Source organism: Pelodiscus sinensis, chromosome 3, assembly GCF_052426305.1.
Source record: "Pelodiscus sinensis isolate ZL-2025 chromosome 3, ASM5242630v1, whole genome shotgun sequence".
Classification (NCBI taxonomy): Eukaryota; Metazoa; Chordata; order Testudines; family Trionychidae; genus Pelodiscus; species Pelodiscus sinensis.
The window spans coordinates 126,853,431-126,880,395 of record NC_143054.1 but is presented as its reverse complement, the minus strand read 5'-3'; the positions used below and the strand labels follow the sequence as shown (position 1 = coordinate 126,880,395).

The 26,965-nt window shown below is 40.3% G+C and overlaps 1 protein-coding gene across 9 annotated transcripts in view; it reads left to right on the top strand.

Annotated features, from left to right (window-relative positions):
* Positions 1-26,965, top strand: part of SIPA1L2 (signal induced proliferation associated 1 like 2) — a 252,931-nt gene that overhangs the window by 136,704 nt on the left and 89,262 nt on the right. For 6 of the 9 annotated variants that reach the window (XM_075924747.2, XM_075924746.2, XM_075924753.2 and 3 more), the window contains 6 exons: positions 77-210; positions 4,219-4,407; positions 11,954-12,128; positions 19,367-19,470; positions 21,967-22,044; positions 25,675-25,832. In XM_075924747.2, coding sequence (XP_075780862.2) covers positions 77-210; positions 4,219-4,407; positions 11,954-12,128; positions 19,367-19,470; positions 21,967-22,044; positions 25,675-25,832 — 838 coding nt within the window. The remainder of the gene's footprint in view (positions 1-76; positions 211-4,218; positions 4,408-11,953; positions 12,129-19,366; positions 19,471-21,966; positions 22,045-25,674; positions 25,833-26,965) is intronic. The other 3 variants (XM_075924750.2, XM_075924752.2, XM_075924754.2) reach the window with 1 other exon arrangement.

Here is a 26,965-nt window from a genome sequence, read left to right as displayed (position 1 = left end):
TTTGATGAGGTCATCAACTACCAGTCTAATACTTCACTAGTCTCTTCCTTTTTGCATTTATTCTCTTTTGCTACAGAACATCAGAACTACTTTGGAATTGATGAAAATCTAGGTCCTGTTGCTGTAAGCATCCGGAGAGAAAAGGCTGACGATGCTAAAGAAAGAGAAGGCTCTCAATTCAACTATCGTGTAGTTTTCAGGACAAGTGAGGTACTTTTTTTTTTTTTTTTTTTTTTAAAGTTCTGTTTGGATGAGGAGAAGGAGCTAAAAGAGAAGTTAACCTTAGAATACTGGCTGTTTCCTCATGGCAGCATTTGGGAATTGACTTTTAAAGGATTTTATAGTTAAATACATTTGCATGGAGGTTTACATTCTGATAGCATTCATACACGTTATCCCAAAGCAAATTTTTGCTTACTTCCTTGCTTCCTTAAGTGCTTCCTTCCTCTGGTTAGGAACCATTAGAGAACAGATGGGTTGGTTTCAGGTACATATCCAGAGGGACCCATAAGGGTACAAATGGAGAATCAGAGAGGGCAGGCAGCAAACAAATGAAGATAGGTTTAGACTGAGGTGCATCTGGAAAATATTTGGTTTCATGTGGCAGGAAGGAAAGCTTGAGACAAAAGGGAGGCATGAGGAAGTTGAAGATGTTTGCCATTCCTTGGAGTAGATTATATAGTTTCAAAATGCCTGTTAAAATGCTCTCTTTTCAAAAGTGATGTACGATATTTGTGGTCTACGATAAAATGCTGATACCTTACCAAAACAAATATAGTGACTCCTGTTTGAAGTAGAAGTAGCCTTTGATTGTATTGGAGGTATACTTATCAAACCTGATGAAAACTTTCAAATTCAGGCTAGTTTGTATTTTTTTCCAAGTTTGTTCATACTTCCTTTATCCCAGCAATGAGTCATGTGTATCTTATTTTTAGTGATGATTTGAAGGTGTAAGTTATCTTTGGTTGGTCTCTGTGATAAGCAAGTGCAAACATTCCTTTGATCCTCAGCATTTGTGCTCTTCATCATGGCAAGAAACATCTGTTAGTCATAAAGTGGCAGTTTTTCAGTAGAGCTTTGAAAATAACTGGTACAGTGGCTGAATTGTGAGAGGAAAACAGGGATGGACTAAACTGAAATATTTAATTTTAATTTTGGTTTGGGCGTGTTGTTTCAAAATAAGGGGCTGGTTATTTTGAAATAACTCCTGCTTTCCTTGGGGAATAAGCTTATTTCAAAATAGTTATTTCAGGGGTTATTTTGAAATAATTTCCTAGTGTAGACATGCCCAAAATAGACTTTTGCCAAACAGCCTGCCAGCATGTTCAAAGTCTGTGTATAGGCATTAGGGATGTAAAATCCAGGATAATCAGTTAACCACTTAAATGCTAGGTTGACCTAATGTTTAACTGGTTAACCAGCTATGCAGAATCTGGGCTGGGGCAAGAACAGCCCCCAACCTGTGGGGCTTCTGCCCTCAGATCCGTGCTGGGGCTGGCTGCTGGCTTCCAGCTCCATGCTGAGGCTGAACAGCCCCTGCTTGTGTGGTGTCCAGGCCTTTCATAGACGGGTTGCTCTGGACAAGACTAGCCCATGTCTATGGCAGGCCAGCCCCCGTGGGGCTGGAGCAGCCTCCTGCCTGAGGCAGATGGGGAGCTGCTGCAGCTCCCACAGTTACATGTATAATGTGTGTTTTGTGTTTTGTCTTCACTATTAAAAGGAGTGGGGGGTTGCTCTTGTTTTGTTTTTTTGTATTGTTTTAATTGCAGGATACCAAAGCACACTAGCTATTCTACTATAAAATCCTAGTAGAGCAATAGTACTGTAATTGTTACTGTGAGATCAAGACTTTATATCTGCTTGTGGTTGATCTCACCTATACTACCTTGCAGTAAGGATTTGTCTCTACTGCAATTGAGAGGTGTGATAACAGCGTGCATAGTTGTACCCCAGCTAGCTTGGATCTCAATTAAAAGCTAAATCAAAAATAAGTTACAGTGATGGCCACATAGGCAGCTGCATGAGGTAGTGCAGGCGTCCGCAACGTTTCCGAAGTGGCATGCCAAGATTTAACCCTCCTGCCCTGGGCCACACTGTTCTCCCGGGGGGAAGAGGGGAGGCTCTCTCCACCACACGCCCAGTTTGGTCTCCTGCCCTGGGTTCCACTCCGGCTTTTCCTGTGTGGAGGAGAGGAGCAGCACACGTGCGCTTCCTTGGAAGCCAGATGCAGTGTGGAGCCTCAGGTTTCTGCCCTCTTCCGCCACCCTGCAGGAAGCTAGCACTAGCTCCAATCTTGCGGGTAGGCATGATGCTGGATTGCCAACATAGGCTGGTATCAGGGTGGCTCGGGAGTGGGGTGTCAGGGAAGTGGGCGAGGCAGGGACGGATGGATGACTCCGGGGTGTCCAGCCCTGTTGGGAGCGGGGTCCCTTGGGGGGTCCGGTCCATGGCTCCCTCGCCTTCCTGCCAGGGACCCAGGTGCCCAGGGGCCAATGTGGCTTTGGGGCAAGGGGAACTTTCCCACTCCACCCCCACACCCCCCCCCCCCAGCGTTTTCTTCTCTCCTCAGCTCCCCCCGCTGCCACCCAGTCCCGGAGTCACAGCCCAGGCAGCACTCATCATCTAGTGCAGTGGTTCTCAAATTTTTTGGTCCACAGACCACCTGGCTCAATGCAAACCTTTCCACAGACCACCAGTTGCTCATGGAAACTCACCATTAATTACATAATTATGCCTGAACTTTTTTGCTAGTGCTGCATCTAGGAAGAACAGTTTAACTTAAATTATTAAACGGATTAAGCATTTTAACTTTCTCATCTTAGTTTATCACATTTTATTTTAAATAAAATAAAATATTAATTTATGTCCAACACAAAAGGCAGGGGTGGGGAACTATCAGTTAGGGACCACACAAGTGAGAAGCAAAAAATCTACTCCCCAAACCTCCAACCCTCTGAGCCTGACCCCATCACACCCCAGTCCCCAATTCCGTCATTACCTCCTCAACTCGGCCTCCACTTCTCCCACACCTAGCCCACACTTCCTCACCCCTTCCGGAGTGGGGTAGAGGAGCTGTTGCAGTTCTGTATGGGGTCCCTGTGCTGCCTGGTGGAAGCTGGCATGGAGCTAGAATGGCTTTGGTGGCACCGGAGGCAGACTCTCCCGCCCCATTGCTTCCTTCTTACCCAGCCCTCCCACTGCCTCAACACCCTAGATCCCCCCCTGCCCACCTCATGTGATGGCAGGTGCTTGCGGATGGTCCCAGCTAAGTCCCAGGGACAAGGTAGCCTGTTCCCACCCCCACCTGTGGGTCCTTGCATGACAGCAGGGCTAGGACAGGCAGAGCAGCAGCAGCACCAGCACATGCAGAGATGGGGCCTCAATCACACCAGGGGGCGCTGTCCTGGCTCTGCATGGGGTCCCAGTGCCACCTGGTGGAGGTAGGTGGGAAGCTGGGGCGGCTCTCGGGGCACTGGCGGTGGACTCAAGTCAGGGCTTTCTTTACCTCCTCCCCTCCCGTGTGCCTGGAAGCTGGAGCTGGTTCTCCAAGCCTCGCAGCTGTGCAGGCTTCGGAGAGGGGGGCTGAGCTCCCGCCATGGACCCCATATGCCACTGAAAATTGGCTCGCATGCCACTTATGGCACGTGTGCTGTAGGTTGCTGACCCCTGGACTAGTGCCTACAGTAGAACCCTGGGTTCTACTCAAGCAGTTGCTGGCCATGCTACTGTGTTTTCACTTCTATTGTTACTCAAGCTAGATTTGTTTCAACTAGATCAAAATATGTCTGTGTGCTGCAGTCACATCTCCCAATCTGCAGGAGACGTGTCCTAAAAATAAAGTGCCTTGTTCAACAAGAATTTTATAGTCAGATCGCTAATGTACATTTATTTTTCTGCTGTGGAAAGACCCCCCTTTTTTGCATTGAAGACACAGCCTTAGAAATGACAGAAATGAGTTAAGGATTTGACTACCTGCCCAGAGTTTTTATTTTCCAGTAGTTCTACACAGTTTAGTATTACTATATAACCTTTTATTTTTTAGATGTTTAAAATATCTGTTCCCTCTTTAATGTTTAAGTTGCTTTACTAATCTTTGCACTATCCACAAAGAATTAAGCATATTCCCCTCTTCCACTTCAGAGCCTGAAGAGTGTATTTTTGTATAGCATAGTGTTAGAATTATAAATATTCAATGAAAGTCCTCTGCTCTTGCTGCAGCTTACAACATTGAGAGGAGCAATATTAGAAGATGCCATACCATCTACTGCTAGACATGGCACAGCACGAGGCCTGCCTCTCAAAGAGGTACTGGAATATGTAATACCAGAGCTGAGCATTCAGTGCCTGAGGCAGGCTTCCAACTCCCCCAAAGTCTCTGAACAGCTGCTTAAACTGGATGAACAAGGGGTATGTTGTCTATGATTTCTCTCTAAAGACTATGCACTTGAAAGAACATGTATCTTTTCCTTAAGTCTTTTGTTGGTATTGGAAATAAACATGAATCTGTGATGTAATATATTTTACCTGAACAGCCATTTTGCACTATATTCAAGAAGCATTCACAGATGAGTATTATTAATGACAAAATGAGAACGATGACCGGTGACTCCAAGAGCTATGCCTTATGTCAGAGTTATGCTTGAACAATATTTTTTTTCTAAGCAATTTGCCTTTTTTGTTTACAATTTGGGAAAGCTCAAGAAGTTTGTAGAGAATCCTGAGTAAGAGAAGGAGAGAATATGTTTTTAATTTTTACAAAATTGGTTTTGATAGATTAAATAAGTTATCTGCACAAATATTGGATTTAAACATACAGGTTGTCTAATCTATATTTCTTATAGACAGAGTAGGTGAAATTGTAAACATTTTATAAAATCATGATGAGCCTCCACATATAAAACTGAAATTCCTAGCAGCTGGAAGTGCTCAACACTTAGGAAAATCAAATGTACTGTATTATAGTAAAAAAATAACATTTTCTTATATCACAGTCCAGTGAATACCAAATTCAAATTTTCATATTTTCACTGATGATTCTCTCTTTTTATTATTCACTGTAACAATCTTATCAGTGGAGTAAAATGTTTGATAGTTCAAAGAGCTGAATTTCTAATTGAGACTGTCTACCAGGTTAACACTGCATCAGCAATGAATCAAACATACACTTGAAATTCAGAGTGAATAAGGGTGAGATTTAACATGTTCAGTCAGGTGAACCCTGATCTGTTCAAACACTACCAAGCATGTTTACTGCTTCTGAATAATTTGTGATGGACTACTTTGTGAATACCTGTCGTTCACTTATGCAAAGAATTATTAAGGTTTTAATAAATAACATTTTACATGCAAAAATATGTCTGTCTGACCTTGGTTCGGCTCACTTAATAACCATGTCTTAATTTTTAGAATGATTTCAGTATGAAATACAGTGATTGTGTCTAACCTGTTAGTGTACACAGAACATTCTTCTGACATCTCTTCTAGATGTAACAGAGTAGTTGTAGATTAACAGAGAGAAAGAGAGGAGTTCCTAGCTATGAGAATGTCAAGCTAGTTCTGCACAGGCGTGCCAACAGCAGGTAGGGCAAAGGGAGCAACTGCCTCAGGGCCCAGTGATTCAAAAGGGCCTGGGCCTCATAGCTGCTACTTCCACAACTACCTCATTGGCTGGAGTTCCAGGCTTTTTAATTCGCCATTGGGCTACACAGGGGAAGCTAGCCCTAGTCCTGCACCTCCAACCAAAGTCATGCTCCTTCCGGGAGCGTAGAGCTGCCCGCCCAGGGGCGTGGCAATTCTATTGGTCCCCTTGTTTCTGCATGCCCATTTCTTCTATTTTTCCCTGCTCACTTGCTCTGCTAGGATAATTTTTTTTAAATAAATTACCAAAAATATATTTTTAAATATGCAAAACACTCATTAAAATATTTTTATTTTTTCCTTTGGGCTGTCAGAGTTCATGAAAAATAATGTCCAGTTTAAAACCAGACACCTGGCAACCCTAGTTGCATTTGGAGCAATGTGAGGCGTTTCCTTTTTTATACAAACGAGCTATTGTTAAACTCACAGCCATAAACTGGGACTGTAGATTGGGTGTTCATTCTGGAAGCTTAAAGCAATCAAACAAACCCAAGTAATGTTATAATAATCAATTTGAGATTAAAATACTACTCATTTTTTCCTATTTTATTCCTGATGTTAAATATTGAAAATTCAATTCTTTTGTGAAATATGATGTCATTAGTATGAATATATTTTAATACTTATATTATGCTTCTGTTACTGAGACAAATACAGAAAGCTGTGTATAGGACTAACATGAGATCCTTTTATGATTTTAATCCTTTTAGATGTTTAATGCATTGAGATTATTAATCAAGCAAATATAAAAGTCTTTCATGGGAACTGAAGGTGGTGGCTGGTGGTACAGCCACACTTTTTAAAAACGTGAATCATGGTCTCATGGATTAACTTTGTCACCAGGGTAATATTCATTTGAGAGACTGGTATGTAGGAAGGGTTTGTTTGAAGCCTTTCCACAGTTGGAAGCTTTTGTGTGCATATAATTGTTTCCTCTCATTTTTCTACCAAAGGTTTTGTGTCCAATGAAATATAGTATGGCTTATGGAGAAGAATAATTGTTGTGGATAAATTTGTTGTTCCCATGATGACAGTAGCAAAATACAGGCAGTCCCCGGGTTACGTACAAGATAGGGACTGTAGGTTTGTTCTTAAGTTGAATCTGTATGCAAGTCGAAACTGGCGTCCAGATTCAGCCGCTGCTGAAACTGATCAGTTTCAACAGCGGCTGAATCTGGATCCCAGTTCTGACTTACATACAGATTCAACTTAAGAACCCCAGGCATCCCCAAGTCAGCTGCTGCTGAAACTGATCAGCGGCTGATTCCAGGAAGCCCGGGGCAAGGGCTTCCTGTAGTCAGCCACTGGTCAGTTTCAGCCGCGGCTGACTTGGGGACGCCTGGGGCAGAGCAGCTGGGGTGCTGCTGGGTTGGTCCAGTAGCGCCGCCTCTCCTCGGCGCTACTGGACCAACCCAGCAGCACCCAAGCTGCTCTGCCCCAGGCGTCCCCAAGTCAGTCGCGGCTGCAACTGACCAGCAGTGGCTGAATCAGGACGCCTGGGGCACAGCAGCTGGGGTGCTGCCAGGTTGGTCCCGTAGCGCCCAGAGCGGTGCTACGGGACCAACTGGCAGCGCCCCAGCTGCTGTACCACAGGCGTCCGGAGCAAAGCCGTGGAGCACGGGGGCAGCGGGACAGCCCAGACGCGCCGTGGCTGTCCTGCTGCCCTCGGGCTCCGCGGCTTTGCTCTGCTTTGCTCCCCGTCTCCCTGGTCTGCAGACCAGGGGGACGGGGAGCAAAGCCGCGGAACATGCGGGCAGCGGATGTCTGGGCTGTCCACTGCCCGCGTGCTCCGCCGCTTTGCTTCCTCTCCCTGGTCTGCTGGAGACCAGAGAGACGGGCCCCGTTCGTAACTGCGGATCCGAGGTAAGTCGGATCCGTGTAACTCGGGGACTGCCTGTAGATGTGAACTGAATGATTAACCTGTTTCAAAAATTTAAATAAAGAATCTGTATTTTCCTATTTGTTGTGAAAAACAGGCAGATGATTAACTTCAGATTTGAACATAGGTTTTATGAGGAAAAAACTACCTGATCTTGTGGAGATCAGGATGAAATGTTTTTTTAAAATGTGGTTTTTTTCTTCTTCTTTTTTGTGATGGGATATGGTGTGTATTCTTATTGCATGGGAATCTTTTTTGCCCTTCTCTGGTTTGAAGGGGCTTAAGTTGCTTTGGAATTCAGTTTTTGTTGCACACCCAACTCCCTTGGGTTCCTCTGAACATCACAGAGTTGAACTCTGTAGGGTAGAGGCCCTCAAGTTGTTAGTAAACCACTCCCTTCATAAATGGCAAAAGATCTGCTTCTCACCAAGCATAACTATGCTGATGTTATCTGCCCTGAGTCAGAACAGATAATTATCCATTTCAAGCATCTGAAATTGCCCTCAGTACCAGATTATCAAAGTCAAACCACTACTTTGGAAATCATGCAGTGATAACTGAATTGGAAATTAATTTACTAGTAGGACTTTAGCAGGGTTTCAGCACATTTTCAAAATTATACCATGGATACAAACAAAACTGCCTAGTTAAATTAAGTTCTTTCCCAGAGTGAGTAGCTGGTAGAATGAACAAGGTTTAAGCAAGTGAACCATCTCCTTTGTATTTTTAAACATAAGATTTGTTAATACTGAGGGATGTTCAGCCTTTGAGATTTTCAGAGGAAGAATACATATGATCATACACATAATAAAATAAAAAGGACCTAGCCCCTACAAACTTTAAGCAGTCTAAATGCGATTGATTTCATTAGTGGTTTTGTTTGCATGCAGAATGCAGGATAAATCCCACAGATTTTTTTATAGATGAAAAAAGCAATCTATTACATATGTACATGTTTCTAATTTATATTTATGTATAACATAAAACACAAAAATCATGGGTGTATAATTGCATAAGTAGGTTTCTGATGTAAATCACATGAACAAACTTCAGTGGTGTTGTGCAGACACCCAAACACATGGATAGAATTGTAGTTACAAACCTAAAAAGAGCATAAAAGAACTGTTAAGGTTTTTTCTACAACAGCCACAAATCCAAAATTCTCACTGTGTTCAAGTTCCATTCCCTACTAGTATTGTATCCATCTCTTTTGCTCCCATTTGCCTTGCAGCCTTCCTGCATGGTTCCAGTTACTTACCAGCTTTTTCTTTTTCTTTGAGTGATGTCCCCATGGGTGCTCCACCCTGGGGCTATGTCTACACTATGGAGTTCTTCCGGGATACCTCTGGCGTCTTTGCGCCAGCAACCGAAAATTTTTCGAGCGATGTCCCGCCGTGCCGCGCATGTGCCGTGGTGCCTCCTCATGCTGTTGGTGTCCGTTAGGCGTGTGTGCTGTGACCTCCTCAGTTCCTCCTTTATCGTCCTCTGCAGCAGATGGAGCTCTATTCTCTTGCCTTTTTTTCACAAAAACAACCAAAAACAGTTAATTCTCCTCAGTTTTACTCTCCTTTCCATATTTTGAATCCCTCCCAAACTTCTACCTTTAAAAAAAAAAAAAAGTAATTTTTTTTTCCCTTTATTGTTCATTCCAGACCTTGTTTTTTTCCTCGTGCCTGGATCCATTATGGACCCTACCGATAACATCTGGCAAACCCCAGTGTCCATTACCTCCACCAAAAAAAGTCCGACTCCAAATATTTTATAATGTCTAAGGGTATGGACTTTCTTTTCATACACCCTCCCCCAAATTCCCTAGTGGTGGGCTTGGTCAGGGACAAGACAAAACAGCCTAATATGAGGTCCACTTCTCAGGACAAAGACCATAAATGGTTGGATATTATGGGGGATAAGGTCTATTCCTCTGTGGCTTTGATTCTCAAAACAGCAAACTACACTGCCATGCTGGCCAATTACAACTATTCCAATTATGCAAAATTCCACGACATTGTACAATTCCTCTCTGAGCATAAGAGGCCGAAATGGCTCAATGTGATACAGGAGGGCCACATCATCTCTCGCACAGCATCACAATCTACCACGGACATGGCTGATACAGCTGCCTAAATCACAGCTTTGGCCATCATTATGTGAAGGCTATCATGGCTCAAAGTGTCAGGGAACCTCCCTAAGCTGCTCTGGAGCAATAAAGGTGGCATTTGTAGTTCATCCTAACAGACACCAACAATGCATCATGGCATTCATACGGCATGGCAAAGCACTGCTAGAAAAATCTCTGGTCGCTGGCGTGAAAATGCACCAGCACCCAGAGTGGAGCACCCATTGGGGGAGGGAGGGGGACTCATCTCGAAGAACCCCCATTACTGCACAGAATGAGTAACTCTTTTTTGGTACCTATTTCAGTAGCTTCCCTTTCCCTATTATAAGTGCCTCTTATTTCCTCCTGTGCTGTGAATTTTTCAGTGCCAATACACCCATTTGTTTTGTTACACAGATGTTAATCTGTCCTAATTCCAGTTGAGTTCGGCTGGATTTACATCAGTAAAACAAAGTAGAAATTGTCTCACTGACAGGTTTAATAATTAAGAATGAAATTCTAGTCCTGTGGAAGACAATGGAAGTTTTTTCCTGCAATCTTATCATGAGATGCATAGAATCTAATTCTTTCCAAAGTTTTTAAAAATATCCATGATGCTTGACATTTGAGGATTTTTGTATGTGGTAGTTGCCTGTCATAATTAAGCCAATTTTACTGAGCATCTTGAGTGCTGCCGAGTTGAACCCTGGGCTGCATGAGAGGCAAACAGACCAGAACTCAAAGTGGTAACATCATGATGGTACAAGCAACCAGTTTTGTAATCTACAGAGAGAGCTTTTATTCCTTTGGGCGGGAAGGAGGGGGTGAGTTTTTCTTAAACTATGGTTTGTGCATTTTTTTTAACTCTTCATAACTACGTACTCACTTGGTATAAGTGTGGCTATTATTACTAAAATGGGAACAAAAAGATAATTTTGAAGTTTAAAACCACTCATGACACTTCTCTCTTTTTGCCACATTTTCATTACTTTCCTCGGTTTCCGTTCCTACTTCATGATTTTTCCTAGCAGTTATGTTAAAACACAAGTGTGATACCACATCCATGCATTAAAGTAGTTTTGGGATGTGTTTAACATTGCAACTCAATGTGAAGTATATTTTTGTCATGTGAGGCTGTCTTCACTAAGCCAAAGATTGACACTGCTGCAATTGATCTTCTGGAGTTCGATTTAGAAAGTCTAGTGAAGACCCACTAAATCGAACTAAGATTGACTCTGTGGGCCAGTGGGCCTGCTCGTTGCGAGGAGTAAGGAAGCCGACAGGAGTGTCTGCTCCCATCGACTTCCTGCTGTGGAAACTCAAAATAAGGTATGTTGACTCCAGATACGTAATTAATGTAGCTGGAGTTGTGTATCTAAATTCAAACTTCCTGTGTAGTGAAGACATGTCCTGAGTGTGCTTTGACTTGAAGAGTATTGTATACTCTTTATTTTAGGGACCTAGATAGTGGTCCTGAATTTTGATTAAGGAAGTACTTTAAAATTTGATAGTAAATGTGAAAAGTGCATGTCTTAGGGGAATCTGGTGTGACTGATTATCTCTGTCAGTTTGTGAAGCTATAATAGCTGGAAGAATGACTAAAAGGAAACTCCCATGAGTGGATTAATCCTATTTGTTGTCTCATATATCAGGCTCAAAATATAAGTCAATACTTTCCTCAAGAAAACAATCCTATCTCATCTATAAATGTTTTAGTATTGAGATTTGAACAACCTTCAACTGCAGTCTGATTTTTAGTTTATATTACACTATGCATATAACAGAGATCTCTGCATGTGAAGAAAGGTAGAAAATGACTTTTTTTCCCAAAATACATTTTTATGGGGAAAAAAATGTATTGATGCATATAACAATTAGTCTTGTGCAAACCTATTTACAATACTCATTTGAAGCATGTAATTTCTAATACATAATTAGAAAAGTGGATGGGGAAGCACTTGATATACAGGGGATCAACTAGCTGAAGTTTAATAGATAGAAATATGTGAAAATAGACTTCTCGCTGTGTTCTTAGATTGTGAAAGAAGACAGTTGTGCAGCCAGGGCCAATTAAAGATATGCAATTGTAGAGTATGCATTACTAGAAATTTCTATATATAATGAATTAGTTAAGTCAAATATCTATCTGCTTGTTCTGTCTTGAATACCAACAGTTGACTTTAGTTTTCTTTATTATCTTTGGCATATCAATTTTTCCTGTCTTAAATAATTGCTATGATAATTAAATAATCCTTGCCTGCTATTGCAGAAATAAAATAGTAGCCTTAATAATTAATATTTTGGCTTACCATGTTTTGCCATTTGTAATTTTCTTATTTCAGCTGAGTTTTCAGCACAAGATTGGGATCCTTTATTGCAAAGCGGGACAGAGCACAGAGGAAGAGATGTATAACAACGAGACAGCAGGACCTGCTTTTGAAGAGTTTCTTGATCTTCTGGGCCAGAGAGTACGGCTAAAAGGGTTTAGTAAATACAGAGCTCAGCTAGACAATAAAAGTAAGTTGTGATTCTAACATGTGGGAGAGTCTATAATTCTCCAAAGGTAAGCATCTTTTGTAAATTCTGGCTCTTGTGCTATGCACCTGGCCTTGGGTATTGACTAGGAATATGATATTGTAATAATTTATAATTCCCATAGATGGTGTACACAGTTTCTTAAGTCTGAAAAGTTAATACTCTTTATTGTGATACCATTAGAGAAATCCTTGGTGCTTCAATCTTGTCTTGCTTTATTGTAACATCTTTATATAACTACATTTATACTTATATTTGCAACTATGAAAAAACCACAACATTAATATAAATGGCTTACATTTGCCATTTTATTTCTCTTTGATTCTGTTATTTCCACTCCAACTCATCTGATGAAGTGGGTCTTAACCACGAAAGTTCATGATCCTATAAATTTTTGTTAGTATCTAAGGGTGCCTCTACACTGCCCCCTTACCTCGAAATAAGCTATGCATTTGTGCTACTCAAATTTCATAGCTTATTTCAAGGTAATTCGAAATAGCTTATCTCAAAATTAAATGAAGTGCTGTTCCGACAAGTCCCTTAACCCTCATGGAATAAGAGTTACAGGGACACTGGAATAGTGCGCCTGTTAATTTTGAAATAGCGGGCACATTTAAAGATGTGGAATAGCTATTTTGGGATATTTCCAGTATCCCGAAATAGTGCCTCTGTCTGGATGTAGCCTAAGGTGTTGCAGGGCCACTTGTTTTTAAAAAGAGAAATGCAAATGTATATATTGTTGAAGGTAAAATGATGGAACAAGGACATTTTTTTTCTCATGTGACATAGTATTTTGTGGATTAATGTTCATACTTGAAGAAAGACCCAGTATTTTCAATAAGACATTTTTCATATAACATTCAAATACATACCTGATTTCTATGGTGCTTCTGTGGCTTAAGATTTGTTTCTAGTTCTTAAGATTTATTCTCCTGGGAACTATGGAAGAGGATAAGAAATGTATTGCATGTATTTAGTTTTGATAAGTTTCTCTTGTCACTATTGATATGTTTGAAATATGGATATCAATCCAGTCCGTGTGCCATAGACATGTGCTGAAGGTCACATTGTTGATCCATTGCCATTGACTTGTTCTGACTGGGTCAATGCAATCAATTTATAACCACGAACATCTCAATTTGAGTTAGTCAAGCTGGTATGTGGCCAACAGAACTCCTCTGCAGTTTTGATATTTTAACATCAGATCGATGAGATTTGATGGAAATGTACAGCAGATATCTCTACTGCTTACACTTTTATTTAATTGTTTGGACTGCTTGGATTTACTTATTTCTGCTAAATCTACCACGTGTAAACTTTTAGCCAATCTGACTATTGAGGTTGGCGTGGCCTACAAACAAAAACTGGAATTTATCGATATGCCATAGTTAACATAACTGGAGCATTTTTTATCAAAGCAGTGTATCGTTTTGAAATAATACTGCTGTTACTGCTAGATTTGCAAGGTGGCCACATTCCTTTGGGATTTGCCAGAATATTGTTAATATAAATCTGTTCTTGATAATGGCATAGTACATTCTATTTCAGCACAGCATGTTTTCAGTTTCTCTCATTTGATATTGACATATTGTTAGCATATACTGGTCACAATACTTTGATTGTCTTAAATCTTTTGGGATCTGTACACACATTAGGAAAAAAGTGACCAAACGACCTTTTGGACATTCCATGAGGGGAGCATGACTGAAAATCATCAAGCACTGTCTACATATCAAAACATATTCTGATCTGATGTCATCAAATTTAGTTCCGCAGTGTTCTCAGCACACACTTTTCCTGACTCGCTTTGAAAGCAAACAGCTGATACTAAATTCTGTGGGGCAAAATGTAACATAATTTGGATATGCTATTAACTGCTGTGTGTTGTTGAAGATGAGTGCAGAAGATATGCTGTCACATAGTGTTATGCTGCTGTCTGAAAGTGAAATCAAGATGACTGACACAAAAAAATTGTTTCTGGTTTTATGCAGAGTATATAGCTATGGCTTCAGTTAAACCCAGTGACTGTCACAGGAGTGTAATGTTTACAGTTAGAACAAACTAATCTTTCCATATCCTACAGACTGAGTTTAGTATGCTTTATGATTATCTTTCTTTTTCTATTAGCCACTTTTTCAGTACTTCTTGAACTAAGCATAATGGTACCTTACTCTTCACTGTTGTTGTTTTACATTTTCATTTTTATATTGCTGTAGCTCAGGGGTTCCCAAACTTTTTGACATGGGAACCAGTAAATCCATTCACGAGCTTTTGGAGGACCAGAAACATTCATTTGCATATTTGCGTATTCATTAAGCAAATGATTAATATGCAAATAAGTTGTTTCTGGTCCTCCCAAGGCCCCCAGTGCCAGCTTTAGCAAAGCTTTTGATACGGTTACCGACAATATTCTTGCCAGCAAGTTAAGGGAATATGGATTGGATAAACGGACTGTAAGATGGATAGAAAGCTGGCTAGACCAGGGTTTCCCAAACTTTTTACTTTAGTTGGAACCCATTTTTTTCAGTACTGTTTTTTGCAGCCCCAAAATATAAACGTGTATTAAATTTTTTTTTAAATGAATAAACGTCCAGTGTTTCACCTGGCTGCATCCTCCGCCCAGCCAGGGCTTGGGGGACCTGGCGCCACATGGGCACTCCAGGAGGTGGGAGCAGGAGCAGATTGGGGGTAGGGGATCTGGCTAGGAGGGAGGGTGCAAGGAGGGGACTTGGGTAGGAGTTGGACCTCCCTGGTCTGGCACCCTCTGACCTGACTGGTCCCAGATGAGGGATATTTTGGACCAGGGGAGGTCATTTCATGGCTCCTGGTTCCCCCCCCCCCCCCGCTAGGATTCTTTGCATCTCCCTCCCCTGCAACCCAACTGAACTGCCCACCCCCTCTGGTTTCCTGCACCTACCCCAAAACCATCCCCCACAATCCAAGGGTGTGCAGCACCAGTTCCCAGCTGAGCTGCCCTTCTGTTCCGTATGCCTTCCTCCATCTACCTCAGCCCAGTTGAGCCGTGCACTGGTTCCCTGCATGCCTCCTCCACAGCACAGCTGAGCCCCATTTCCCTACACCTGTCCCCAAGCCCCAAAGAACTGCTGAGCCCAGTGTGGATTCCCTGCTCCTCCCTCCCTCCTTCCCCTTGAGTCCAGCACCGGGTTCCCGGCACCTCCTTCCTCCTGCAGCCCAGGTGAGCCCAGCTCCCTCCCCCCTTCCTGCAGCCCAGCCTGGCACTCCTCCTAGTGTGTCTGCCGAGACCGGCCCAGGGCTTGGGGGACCTGGTGCCACATGGGCACTCCGGGAGCCCGGAACACCCCAGCAGCCACGCTGAGTCCCAATATTTTTTTCCTGTGGTCTGGTACTGGGCTGCGGCCCATAGTTTGGAAATCGCTGCTGTAGCTAATTAAACTGAATTTTATTTTTTTTAAAAACCCCTTCCTTCTATTCCCCAAAAGTTTATCAATGTGGTCTTTTTACTAGAGAACTTATTTATTCTTCAGTTAATCTGTTGAATTTTTCATTGTCTACTAGTTTTTATCATACAGGTTGAATCTCTGAAATCCAGGATTCTCCGGTCTGGCAACATCCATGGTCCAGCAGGACCTTGGCTGTTGCTGGATCAGAGAGCCCAGCATCCAGGAGTGTGAATCATGTCCCAGGGGAGCCCTGGTCAGGTGGGGGAGAACCATGTCCCAGGGGAGCACTGGCTGTGGCTGGGGAGCCCTGGCCGGGTGGGACAGCAGTAGCACAGGCGAGTCCTGTCTCAGGCAGGGATCCGTAGTCAGGTGGTGGAGAAGAGGGGCAGACAGTGGGACCAAAAAGGAGCCAACTGCAAGGAGGGGGAGCGTCCATGGAGACCAGTGGCAGGGGACAACCCCATATCCAGTAAATTCCCTCATTCAGGAGCTTGGGTATCGAGGGTACCGAACAAGGGAGGCCCAACCTGTATTCTCATGAGTGACTGAATGTATCAAGGCCTTTATATGCAGATTTGCAGCATATATTAAATGCAGAAAAATCAGTGCAACATTAAGATTGTATCATTTTGAATTTGAAAACTAGGAAATGGAAATAATTAAGGTAGCATTTCTTATTCTGCCACATTGCACACCCTGTATGTTTGGTGATCTATTTTTTTATAATAAAAATAGTAATATAATAGACTACATGTGTACACAGAAGAACAGGACTGAAAATATGTGCAAGAGTCATGTTAACATTGTTCTTGGCACTTCAGCTTTTTCATATCTTTACTTTTCCTTTCTTTTCACTATATAACCTTAAAGTGGCAGTAACCTAGTTTGCAGGACTGGCCCGAGCCCTTTTGGTGCCCCAGGCATGCGGCGGTGCCCCAGGCATGCGGCACCACCCCCGGGCACATGCGGGGCACACGGCGCATGTGCTGCCCGGCCCGGCCAGTGCTGCTGGTGTGCACACCGGGAGGTGCAGAGCCCCACGGCCGTGGGATAAAGGGTGCTGCTGGCCGGCGCTGCAGGGCCGGCGCTGCGGGAGCCAGGCATGCGGCACCTGATGGCAGCTGTAAAGGACGCCGTGTGCCTCTCACAGCTGCCATCAGGTGCCCTCCGTCGGTTGGTGCCCCGGGCAGCTGTCTGGCTAGCCCGTGTCTCAGTCCGACCCTGCTAGTTTGTTGGTCTTTAACATGCCACACAACTTCTCATTGTTTTTGTTGCAACTGACTAACACGGCAACCCTCTAAATTCTTACATCTTCATTTTTATATCTCACTGAAGCGAACAGGAGTCTTGTTTTGGTTGCTGCCTTTGTTTTCAAGAAAACACTTCTCTGTTTTTTCTCCTCTCAGGCTATGTCTAAACTGCAGATCTTTTCCAGGATACCAGAGGTATCCCGGTAAAGCTATGCCGCGTCCAAGGAACGTGTCCACTTTTTCGGAACAATTTCTGAAAAAACGTACATGTTCTTTCTCCATCCCTGTAATACTCATTGTATGAAGAAGAAGGGATGTGCCAAAAGAGGAGGTTTTTCACAAATTTAGCCCCGTGCAGATGGGCCAAATTTCAGAAAAGCCTCTTACGAAAGAAAAGCAGAAAAAGATACGCAAATAGCGAATCACAATTTGCGTATCTTTTTCCGACTTTTGTTTGCAGTCTAGACATAGCCTCGCTCTATAACACAGAGTGACTGAAGGGATTTTACTCAAAATTTCTGCAACAGAAATCATAGTTAGAAATGAGGTACTAAAAACATGTTATGGAGAATTATAAGTAAAGGTTACAAAAACACGGTATTTCTAATAGCAACTATTCTGTAATCTTAATTACAATATGCATTACCAAGTGCCCATTCTAACATTTTCTGAGCCAAATGAGTTCAGCTTGTCCCAATAAGGGAATCTTAAATTTTAAACATAGATTTACTGATTCATTTCCAAGATACTAAACCAAAATTATTAAGCTACATAGGGATGCTACCTTAGACAACTTGAATTAAAGGTAAGGGATATAGATATCTTCTCTGTAATAAGCAACAAAAAATGAGAATCTGATGTTATAAAACAGTATCCAAAGGTTAAATGAGATTGTATTTCTAGGTAAGATTCTGAAATAAAGGGGAAAATCATTTATGCTGATATTTCTTCTCCTCCCCCCCCCCCTCCCCCCCAGATTTATATAAGAAACTACAGTGGAAATTCTGCTATGCATATAGTCTCAATTTTGCAAACACTCACACATGAACTTAGTTTTAATCACATAAGTATATAGAAGCCAGTGGTAATTAAAGTTAAACATGTGAATAAGTATTTTCAGAATTGGGGTCAGAGACACAAACTATTGAATTATACTTAATACAAAGTTGTTTAAAAAAGTTTTGAAAAATGGATATAAATAAGAGTTAATTTTATATTTCCCATTTTAAATGTCTTTCTGGGGATCCTAACATGGCTGTTCTAGCTATAAATTTGAAACTTGTCATACATGTTGTCCAGAGTTCAAAGCCCCATTTCAGCAAAACATCTAAAATATGTTTTAAGTTCTTTCTTGAATACAAGCCTAAAATTGTCAGGTGAAATTGGTTTTGAAATGTAGGTACTGGACAGGGCCTAGGCCATAACTTGGAGAAAAGGAGAGTGAAAGAGTGTGAGGAGGGAGCCCGGAGGTCCTGGCCACTGCTGCTGCTACTATGGCAGTGGCCGGAGCTCCAGGTCCTTTAAAGTACTGCCCGGACACTGCATGGTGTGCTCCAAGCAGCATTTAAGGCTGCCTAAGGGAGGTGCAGTGCTCTCCAGGTAGCGCTAGGAGCAACCTAACCCCATCCCCTCTTCCATCTGAGGCCCCACTCCTTCTGGGAGCATGGAGCAGGGTCCCCTTGCCTTGCCCAGGAGCCCAGCAGGGCTCTCAGCCCAGCTTAAAGAGACTTTAAAACAGTGCATTCTATTTGATGGCACATTATGAAAATTCACAATTAAACCTAAATTACAGGAGTTAAATGAAAGTACACTTTGACATGGAAGATCATTGCTTTTTACTATATTTAATTATTAGTTTGCACAATCTGATGCCATGAAGTAGAATGTATTATTTTAAATCTCAACTGCAGTATCTGTTAAATATGATAGGTAGAAAAATGTTGTCAGTATTTTCTGTAGATTAATCTATGGAGTAACTAAGTGCCAATTTAAAGATCCTATACATTTAAAATGATGAAGTATTTGTAAGTACAATCTATACAATTATTACTGTTTTTATTTAGGAAAAAGTACTATGTGCTTCACGATTTGCATATTGAAAATTGAAATGTTTGGCCATGTTGGTTGTTTTTTTTTCTTTAAATCTAAATTTTGAGCCTGTTTCTGAAAATTAGCTAATCTCATATTTAGGCAACTAAATACATATTTAGTATTGTGCCTTGATTTTTTTTTTCAAAAAACAATGAGAATCTACAGCTGCTATTGTCTTCAAAATTATGTTACTCAAATCCCAATCTTGCAAGGAGCTCAGTGTGGACAGCTTCTGGCAAGATCTCAAGGCTCTCTTAATCCCTTAATATGAAATTAGGGAGCAGATCATCAGGTGTTGTAAATAGTCATAGCTCCATTGAAGTCTATTTAGCCTACATTTAGGAATCTAAATAGAAAATTATAGTCATAATATGCAAAGAGTGGTGTCTTTAAAAACTGTGAAAGTTTTGTTTCACCGACTCTCTTTTTTTTTTTTTATAATGAAATTTATTTGCAGCTGATTCAACAGGAACTCATTCCCTCTATACCACCTATAAAGATTATGAATTAATGTTTCATGTATCAACTATGCTACCATACATGCCAAGTAACAGGCAACAGGTATGTTTTCTTAATTCACATTTTTATAGTAATATGTTGTGTAAAATTTAGGGGCTGAATGGAGTTTTTGTTTGAAATTATTGTTTTGCTGTAAAACAATATTAGTGGTTTATGCAAATTAAGACCATCACTTAGAATCATGTTTATAGAAATCTTGTTAAAGCATTAAGTACTCAGATGTTATTTTAATTTATCTTCATGATTTAGAAACTTATTCTGATTCTTCCATTGCATGCTAATATTAAATAACACTGATGTGTGAAGATTAAAACATTTTTCTCAAACTTAAATTAGAATAAAATCCATCATGTGATTAAAATATTTAATAATGTAACAAAGTTTTTAGATGATCCTGAGTAATCTTTATTTTTTATTTCAGCCTTCAAACCTCTGCTTAGTGTACTATTTTAATAATAATGCCTCACCAAATCCTATAAGGCATCTGCTTGTAGTGATAGATGGCTGTGCAACAAACTTTTTTTCTATCTGATAAATTCTCATGGCTCATATTATAGCTCAGAAACTCTTAGAGCATTAAGGATGGCTAAAAAACACCACAGCATCCAAAGTGTGTGGAATCCTGAATAAGGTTATGTCTGTCTTTGCCTGTACTAGATAGTGAAATCCTTCAGAAAAAATATTTTTTGTGAATAAGTAGAAAAGCACATTTGGTATAATATATCAAAACAACAACAGAGTAGAGCTATTCACTGATCAGATGACTGTTGATGATACAACTTTTTTTACATATTCGGCGTATTTCTGCCTCTACAGAAGTAAAACAAAAAGTGTTTAATTGTAGTATCTTCTGCAGTTGCAGTGCAAGATACAACTGTTTTTCCAACATCCCCGCTTCTCTTGACAGCTTTGGCCCATCTTTTGTTGTGATGTAGAGTTATGTAACAGAGTCACTTTGCCCAGAGACCAGTCTTACTTCATTGACTGTAAGATTAAACTTTTATATTGCATTTTACCAGACTGGCAAACATACATGGCTTTAATGTTTAATTTAAAAATCACATTTAAGTATTCCTGAGATACTATATATATGTAAAACAAATTGGAGATCAAAGTGATGACTTTGTACAAAAGGTAGTATTTGAAAGATATATTGCCAAGGTTCAAGTCATCATCTAATCTTGAATCTTTATTTTTAAAGACTTCTTTTTCCTTGGTTAAACACAGATGCAAAATACGTTGGAATAGAAGAATATTGGTCTTTATGTGAACGGCTTAAAAACTTATGTAAATAGAAAGGATGCAGTGCAATAAGATATAATATGCTGAATGAGCTTGATCCTAAAATGAACATTTTCATTGCTTATCACAAGTGCTGACAGTAAATATGGCCTTACTTGAAGTTTATTATTATTATTATTTTGGTCATTGTCTGTCTTGAGTTGCCCTCAGCCTTGAGCATAGGGAACCCTTTTACCTTGATCCACTAATTTTCATGATTGTTTACTGTTTGTCAGTTCCACTGCTGCATTGTTCAGCCACCCCTGCTGCTGTCCTATTGCTTCTTACTTTGCCTTCTCTTTATCCTTTTCCCTGACACTCCCTTCTGTTTCCTTCCTTTCTAGATAGATGCCTGTTGTTGATCTACTTCCAAAATACTCCTTTTTTTAATTGTTATTGTCCCCTAATAATGAACACTCCCTTGCACAATGTTTCAGCAAGCACCCATCAGTCTTTGTACTTCTGACAGTGTTGGTATTTAGAAGCAGTTTTGCATTGTGATCCATCGCTTTCTTGAGGTCAAAATAATGTGGCAGTTTCACAAGGAGAAGCAGTATATATTCCTGAAGACCCGCCACATTATTTTTTTTTAGATGCTGGAACACAACAGTGTTTGCATGGCATGGACACCTGCCTGAGGTGTGATAACACACTCAAGTACCAAGAAATTTAGCCAGCCTTAATGTGTAAAAGGGGTCATTAATAAACAAATGTTTACTTTATCACCATTGCTATTTAGTTACCAAAATATGTATTGAAATGTGCAATATATCGGCAGTGGTATCTCTCACAAGATAGGAAGAAATCTGATCAGAAGAATAAGTCTTTCCCTTGAGATTCCTGGAAGTCTCAAGACCACAAGCGCAGTTGCTCATGACCCCAGGACATTGAGACTTATAAGCCATGTGGTATATGAACACTGCTTTCTCAGCAGGACTTGGCTCACTGTATCCACATACCCAAGTAGGGGGAGGATAGAGAACATGGCAACTTCCCTTTTTAGGTACAAAAGGTAACTGAGCCCCCCAAATCAGTAGCTTGTTGCACCAGCATTAAGGGGTGTATGCTGACACAGACATGACTCTGCCCCCTCAATATGATTTCCTACTTTCTGTCGTCATTTGTCAAGATGTCAAATCATTCTTCTTCAACATTTAGAAACAGGGCCTCTTATGAGCAAGCTCTGAGCTTTTGCTAATTCCAAATACCGGTGAGCCAAAAATAGGCCACACCAGAATTGTCTGTTGCTTCTTCCAGGACTTAACTACGCCCTGCTTGGTCACTGATCAGGACATCCCTCTAGTTTTAGAGCCAGCAGGAGATCCAAAGAGCAAGGTAATTTTCACTTTGGCGGCAACGTAGGCTGGGGACCCTCGATTCAGCTGCGCCTTCCCTAGAACAGAGAGGACGACCAGCCCTGGTGTGGCCCCAGTTCCTTCTCCTATTGTTAGCCTCTCCTTCAAATCATAGTTCAAGGTTTTCTCCTTTAAACTTTACCCTTCCAAAGTCCCTTTCCAGTTCACTCCCTTGCAAGTTTCTCCTCACATTTGGAGTCTGCTTCTATACATAGTCAGACCTGATTAACTCAAATCCTTTCATTGCATTCATTCTTGTCTGGATTAATTAAAGAAAAGTAAAAATCAGATTAACAAGTTATTTCATTGATACATAAGATTAGTTGCTGCTAAACTTCGAGAGAATCAGACAGATGGGCTCACCTAACTCAGTTTAACCAGGTCTGATTGAAATACCATTTCACGTTTGTTATTGTGTTGAACAGAAATACATATTGAAATTACTTTTTTGAAGTCCCTTTACTTATTTTAGAAATATACTAAAATAAGATTGCAGGTTTCTTTATTTGTGATATTTCCACTTTTCACCACTGAATTGAGTGAAGACTGATATATTTCACTCTTATCACAAGAACTCCTTCATTCTCAGTTGGAACAGGTGATTGAAATTACACAGAAATGGGCAGGTTGTCTATGAACGTACATAGCCAGGAAGTGTGCTACATTTTAACATGGTAGCCCATATTTTCCCTCTAGATTTTGTATACATCAGAAAATTAGAGTTCGTCATTATGGATAAGATATCCTAGTCAATACAGTAACTAATATCTTTGTATAAACTTTTTAATCAATCAGTTTTTGCTTTTCTCACATATTCTCCTTACTGGACTCCCTTTTGTGTGTTAAGTTCTTCTTCACTGGTTTGCTGTTGACTACCCACACTTTTGTATTAAGTTCATTTCACATTTTACCATAACAACAATTTAGACTGATACTAGAGTGATCTCAGAGAGTGTCTGGGTGTCTTCTTCCTGTAAGTAATCCTGCGTGGTCTGTGTACCCTATTGAGAATCCCTACTGTGCTTCAGCATTTGTCGTAAGAAACTTCGGAATATGTTAGAAAGGCAGATGAATAAACTGAGCAAACCTGAAAATGAGAGAGGAAGAGGAAACTGAGGTTTCAAAAATAGTTAGGAAGTGGAAGTTGGAAAGAGAATAGGTTAAAGGGACAAACTGGAAAAGGGCATGGGACAGTCATTTTAACTTAGCCTGGTTTCCTTCAATCCCTCTTGCATTTTCAGCCAATTACCCTTATTTATGCTTTCCAGGAAAGTGTGTTCCCCTCTTCCCCTCCCCCCCCTTGAACAATTATGATTTCTCCTGTACTTTGCTCTTGCTAGAGTTCTTCCTTTCATGTTTTGGTTCATCTCCTTCTACCCCCATCCCCGGTTTCCTTCTCTCCACTTTCAAGCTCTTTGCATTCTGATTCCCTATATACAGACACATCACTGTGTTTTGCCTTCACTCAGTTTGCGTTGAACTTCACTGATCACTTGTGCATGGTAGCCATTTATAATGGCAGAGTTATATTGGTTTTATTAAAAAATTGTCAATGAAGTCACTCAGATTTCAACAAACCTGGTAAGGTTTTAAGAATGTTGACCACACTTTAAATTCATGTTAATATTTTAAGCTTTCTAAAGCACCTAAAATGTTAATCAGCTTATTGATAGGACTCAAGAACCAGCTTTACTGTAAAGAGCTACTGTTGCTAATACAGTGCTTCTAGATTTCAAAAACTTTTTAGTCTTATATCTTACAGATGTGTTCTATTCTTGCCTATGTGTCCCATGATTATTTGTAGGTTAAGGAGCACTTCCCAAAGACATTTAGCACATTTTTAAAAAGGAAAAGAATCTGCTTGGAGACAAAATAATTATTTTGATAACATACAAAATCTAGTCTTACATGAGTTCTGCTTACTTACGTTCAATTTAAATAGCCCTGTGATTGGAAGGTCTGACACAAATTCATTTGTTATGTAGGTTCCAACCTGTAAGGCAGTGATAACCTCTCACTGTGAACTTGTGCTTTACTATGCTGATCTAAATGCACTATACATCATTAAAACAAATTACATTATTTCTGACATTACATTTAAACACAACGTCAAATAGTTTATTATGCATTTCAAACATAGATTGGGTGCAATACACATATATCTTACAGTTGCCCAAACAGCTATTTATTGTGGCTTTACCATTTAATGAATAAGAAAATATATTGTAGAACAAAATTAGTATTTTTCAAATCTTTTTAAGTGCTCATTGGTTAATATTTCTTTTTTTCTTTACATTATTCTTGATTTTTTTAGTGCATTCAAAGTAGCATATTTTGTTAGTACTTCAGAACTGCATTACCATCGATTCTTGTTGGCTTTCCAGATGTATGGTTGTAAACAGATCTCTGGCATTTATATATAAACAATAAGATAATTGTGCCTATTTTATGTATGAGTTTGAATATTGGTTTTTCATATAAAAATCAATAAAAGCAATTATTCCAAAAACAAGATAACTTCTTTCTAAACACTGGAGAAGTAAACTCATCATTGCCCTATATCATATAGCTGATTTCTTACAGTTCTTTCGGTTGTATTTTGGCTCTGTAGTGTTAGTGCAGCCTTACAAAGCTGACTCACTAGTCCACAATGCAAGTTCTGCAGACTTCTGGGTGATAACACATCTACACCCTGCAACACGTGCTGTTCTAGCACAAACTACTTAATAGCATTAGCAGAGCCTTAAAAAACTTTTTAAAAAATTAGTAAGTTATAGACATACAAGTCTTTCACTAATAACCGTAACTTCATTTTGTAGCCACAAAAGGTTAAATAAATAGGTTTGGTTTTCTATTTTTGTTTAGGGAGGGTGGGGTTGGTTTTTTGTTTTTGTTTTTGTTTTTTTTAAGAATAGGCCTTATCCTTCAGTATACTCTTTTCCATTTACATGACCATTCAATTTTCAGCCTATAATAAAAAAAATATTACCTGTAAAATTATATATCCCTATAATAAAGAAACGGACAACAAAGAATTACTGTAGTGAGGTTATGATCAGTAAATTTGAAGCTCTGGTACATTCATAGTTGTATCCACTGCTATATCACTAAATTTAAGATAGCTAGAATTTGTGCTGACAGTTTACTAGGTGACTAATTTAAAAAAAATTATTTAGGGACTTAATACAGTTTAGGAGAGGAGAGGTTTCCTGACAAAAGATAAACAATATTGTGCTTCAGATATGAAAGGACATACAAATGTTAGTGCTAAATGTCAAATGTTATGCAATTTTCATATTAATACACAAGTACTCTAATATGTGGAGATGAACACTGGCTGACATATCGAAAAAGAATCAAATCATAAAGTAAGACTGGTAAAGTTATTAGCTTAGCCCATTCTTCCCCTCATGCCCCCATACATCCCAGTTTCATGCATCTCCACACTGGGAATACTGCATTGTAAAAATGTATCCACTTTCTGAAGTGACTCATTTTAAAAATTAAGTTGTCAATTGTTTTTTATTTTGGTTTTTTTTTTGGTTTTTTTTTTTTTTGCAAATGTGAAGAGAAAACTAACTGATTTTAAATTCATATTCCTTGTACATAGCTTCTAAGGAAAAGGCACATAGGAAATGATATCGTTACTGTTGTCTTCCAAGAGCCCGGAGCGCTTCCTTTTACTCCAAAAAATATCCGATCTCACTTTCAACATGTGTTTGTCATAGTTAAAGTGCATAATCCTTGCACTGAAAATGTGTGCTATAGGTGAGTGGATACTTACTATTCTTCTTCTTTGCTATTTTCATTAAAATAAAGCATCTTTTCCAAGCAATGTACATATGTGAAGAAGTGTATATATGTGTGTGGGTGTGTCTGTTTTCTCTGTATTTCTGCTATGTTTCTCTTCCAGTTTAGAGTTTCATTTTTAAAGGTGCATAGAATATAAAAAGTAAGGTATTTGACATCACTATAATGATAGCATTTCAGACTGGTTCATTTAATAGATCATGATCATTAAGGGTTTAAGTTTAGAGAGCTTTGTTTGTATTCATACTTAATTGTGGGTATAGTTTTGTAGGCATAGCTAAAGATATGTAGATATTGGAAAAGAAAAAATGGACTTAAATGTCAGCAAAGGAGGTTTACGTTGAACATTAGCAAAAACTTCCTACCTGTCAGGGTGGTTAAACACTGGAATAAATTGCCTAGGGAAGTTGTGGAATCTCCACCACTGGAGATATTTAAGAACAGGTTAACAGACATCTATCAGGGATGATATAGACCATGCTTGATCCTGCTGTGAGGGCAGAGGACCGGACTTGATGATCTCTTGAGGTCCCTTTCAGTTTTAGTATTCTATATTTATTTACTTGTGGACATATAAAGGGCAGTCAGGTTTTAAAAATAAGACTTGAAGTTATAGCAATGGAAAGGTTAATGGTGAAGTTAGTGAAAGGTTAACCTCACCATTAACAATATGAAAGGCTAATGGTGAGGACTGGAGCACCTCCCCATTTGGCATGAGCAGGGGGCTACTCCAGCCTTGCAGGGCCCACTGTAGAAAGGGACTGCTGTAACTGGTCTGGAGCTTCCCCTGTCCACAGCGGAGGGACCACAGTTAAGAGATGCTCTGGTTGGGCTGGAGCAGCCCCTGCCTGCAGTGGCACGGCTGCTGCAGCCCGGTGACTAGTTGGGGAGGGAGGACAAAGTGCATCGTCCAAAGGGAGCCATGTGACTACTACATATGACTCTTCCCCTATCCCTCCATCAACTTGGAACTTCCATGCTATCAGCATGGCCAGAAGTTGTCTGGAATTTGAAGGAGTGCTGCCACTGCAACTCCTCCCCTTCTCATCCTATCCTAGCATGTTACCTGGTGGGGGAAGGGAGGCTCTTTC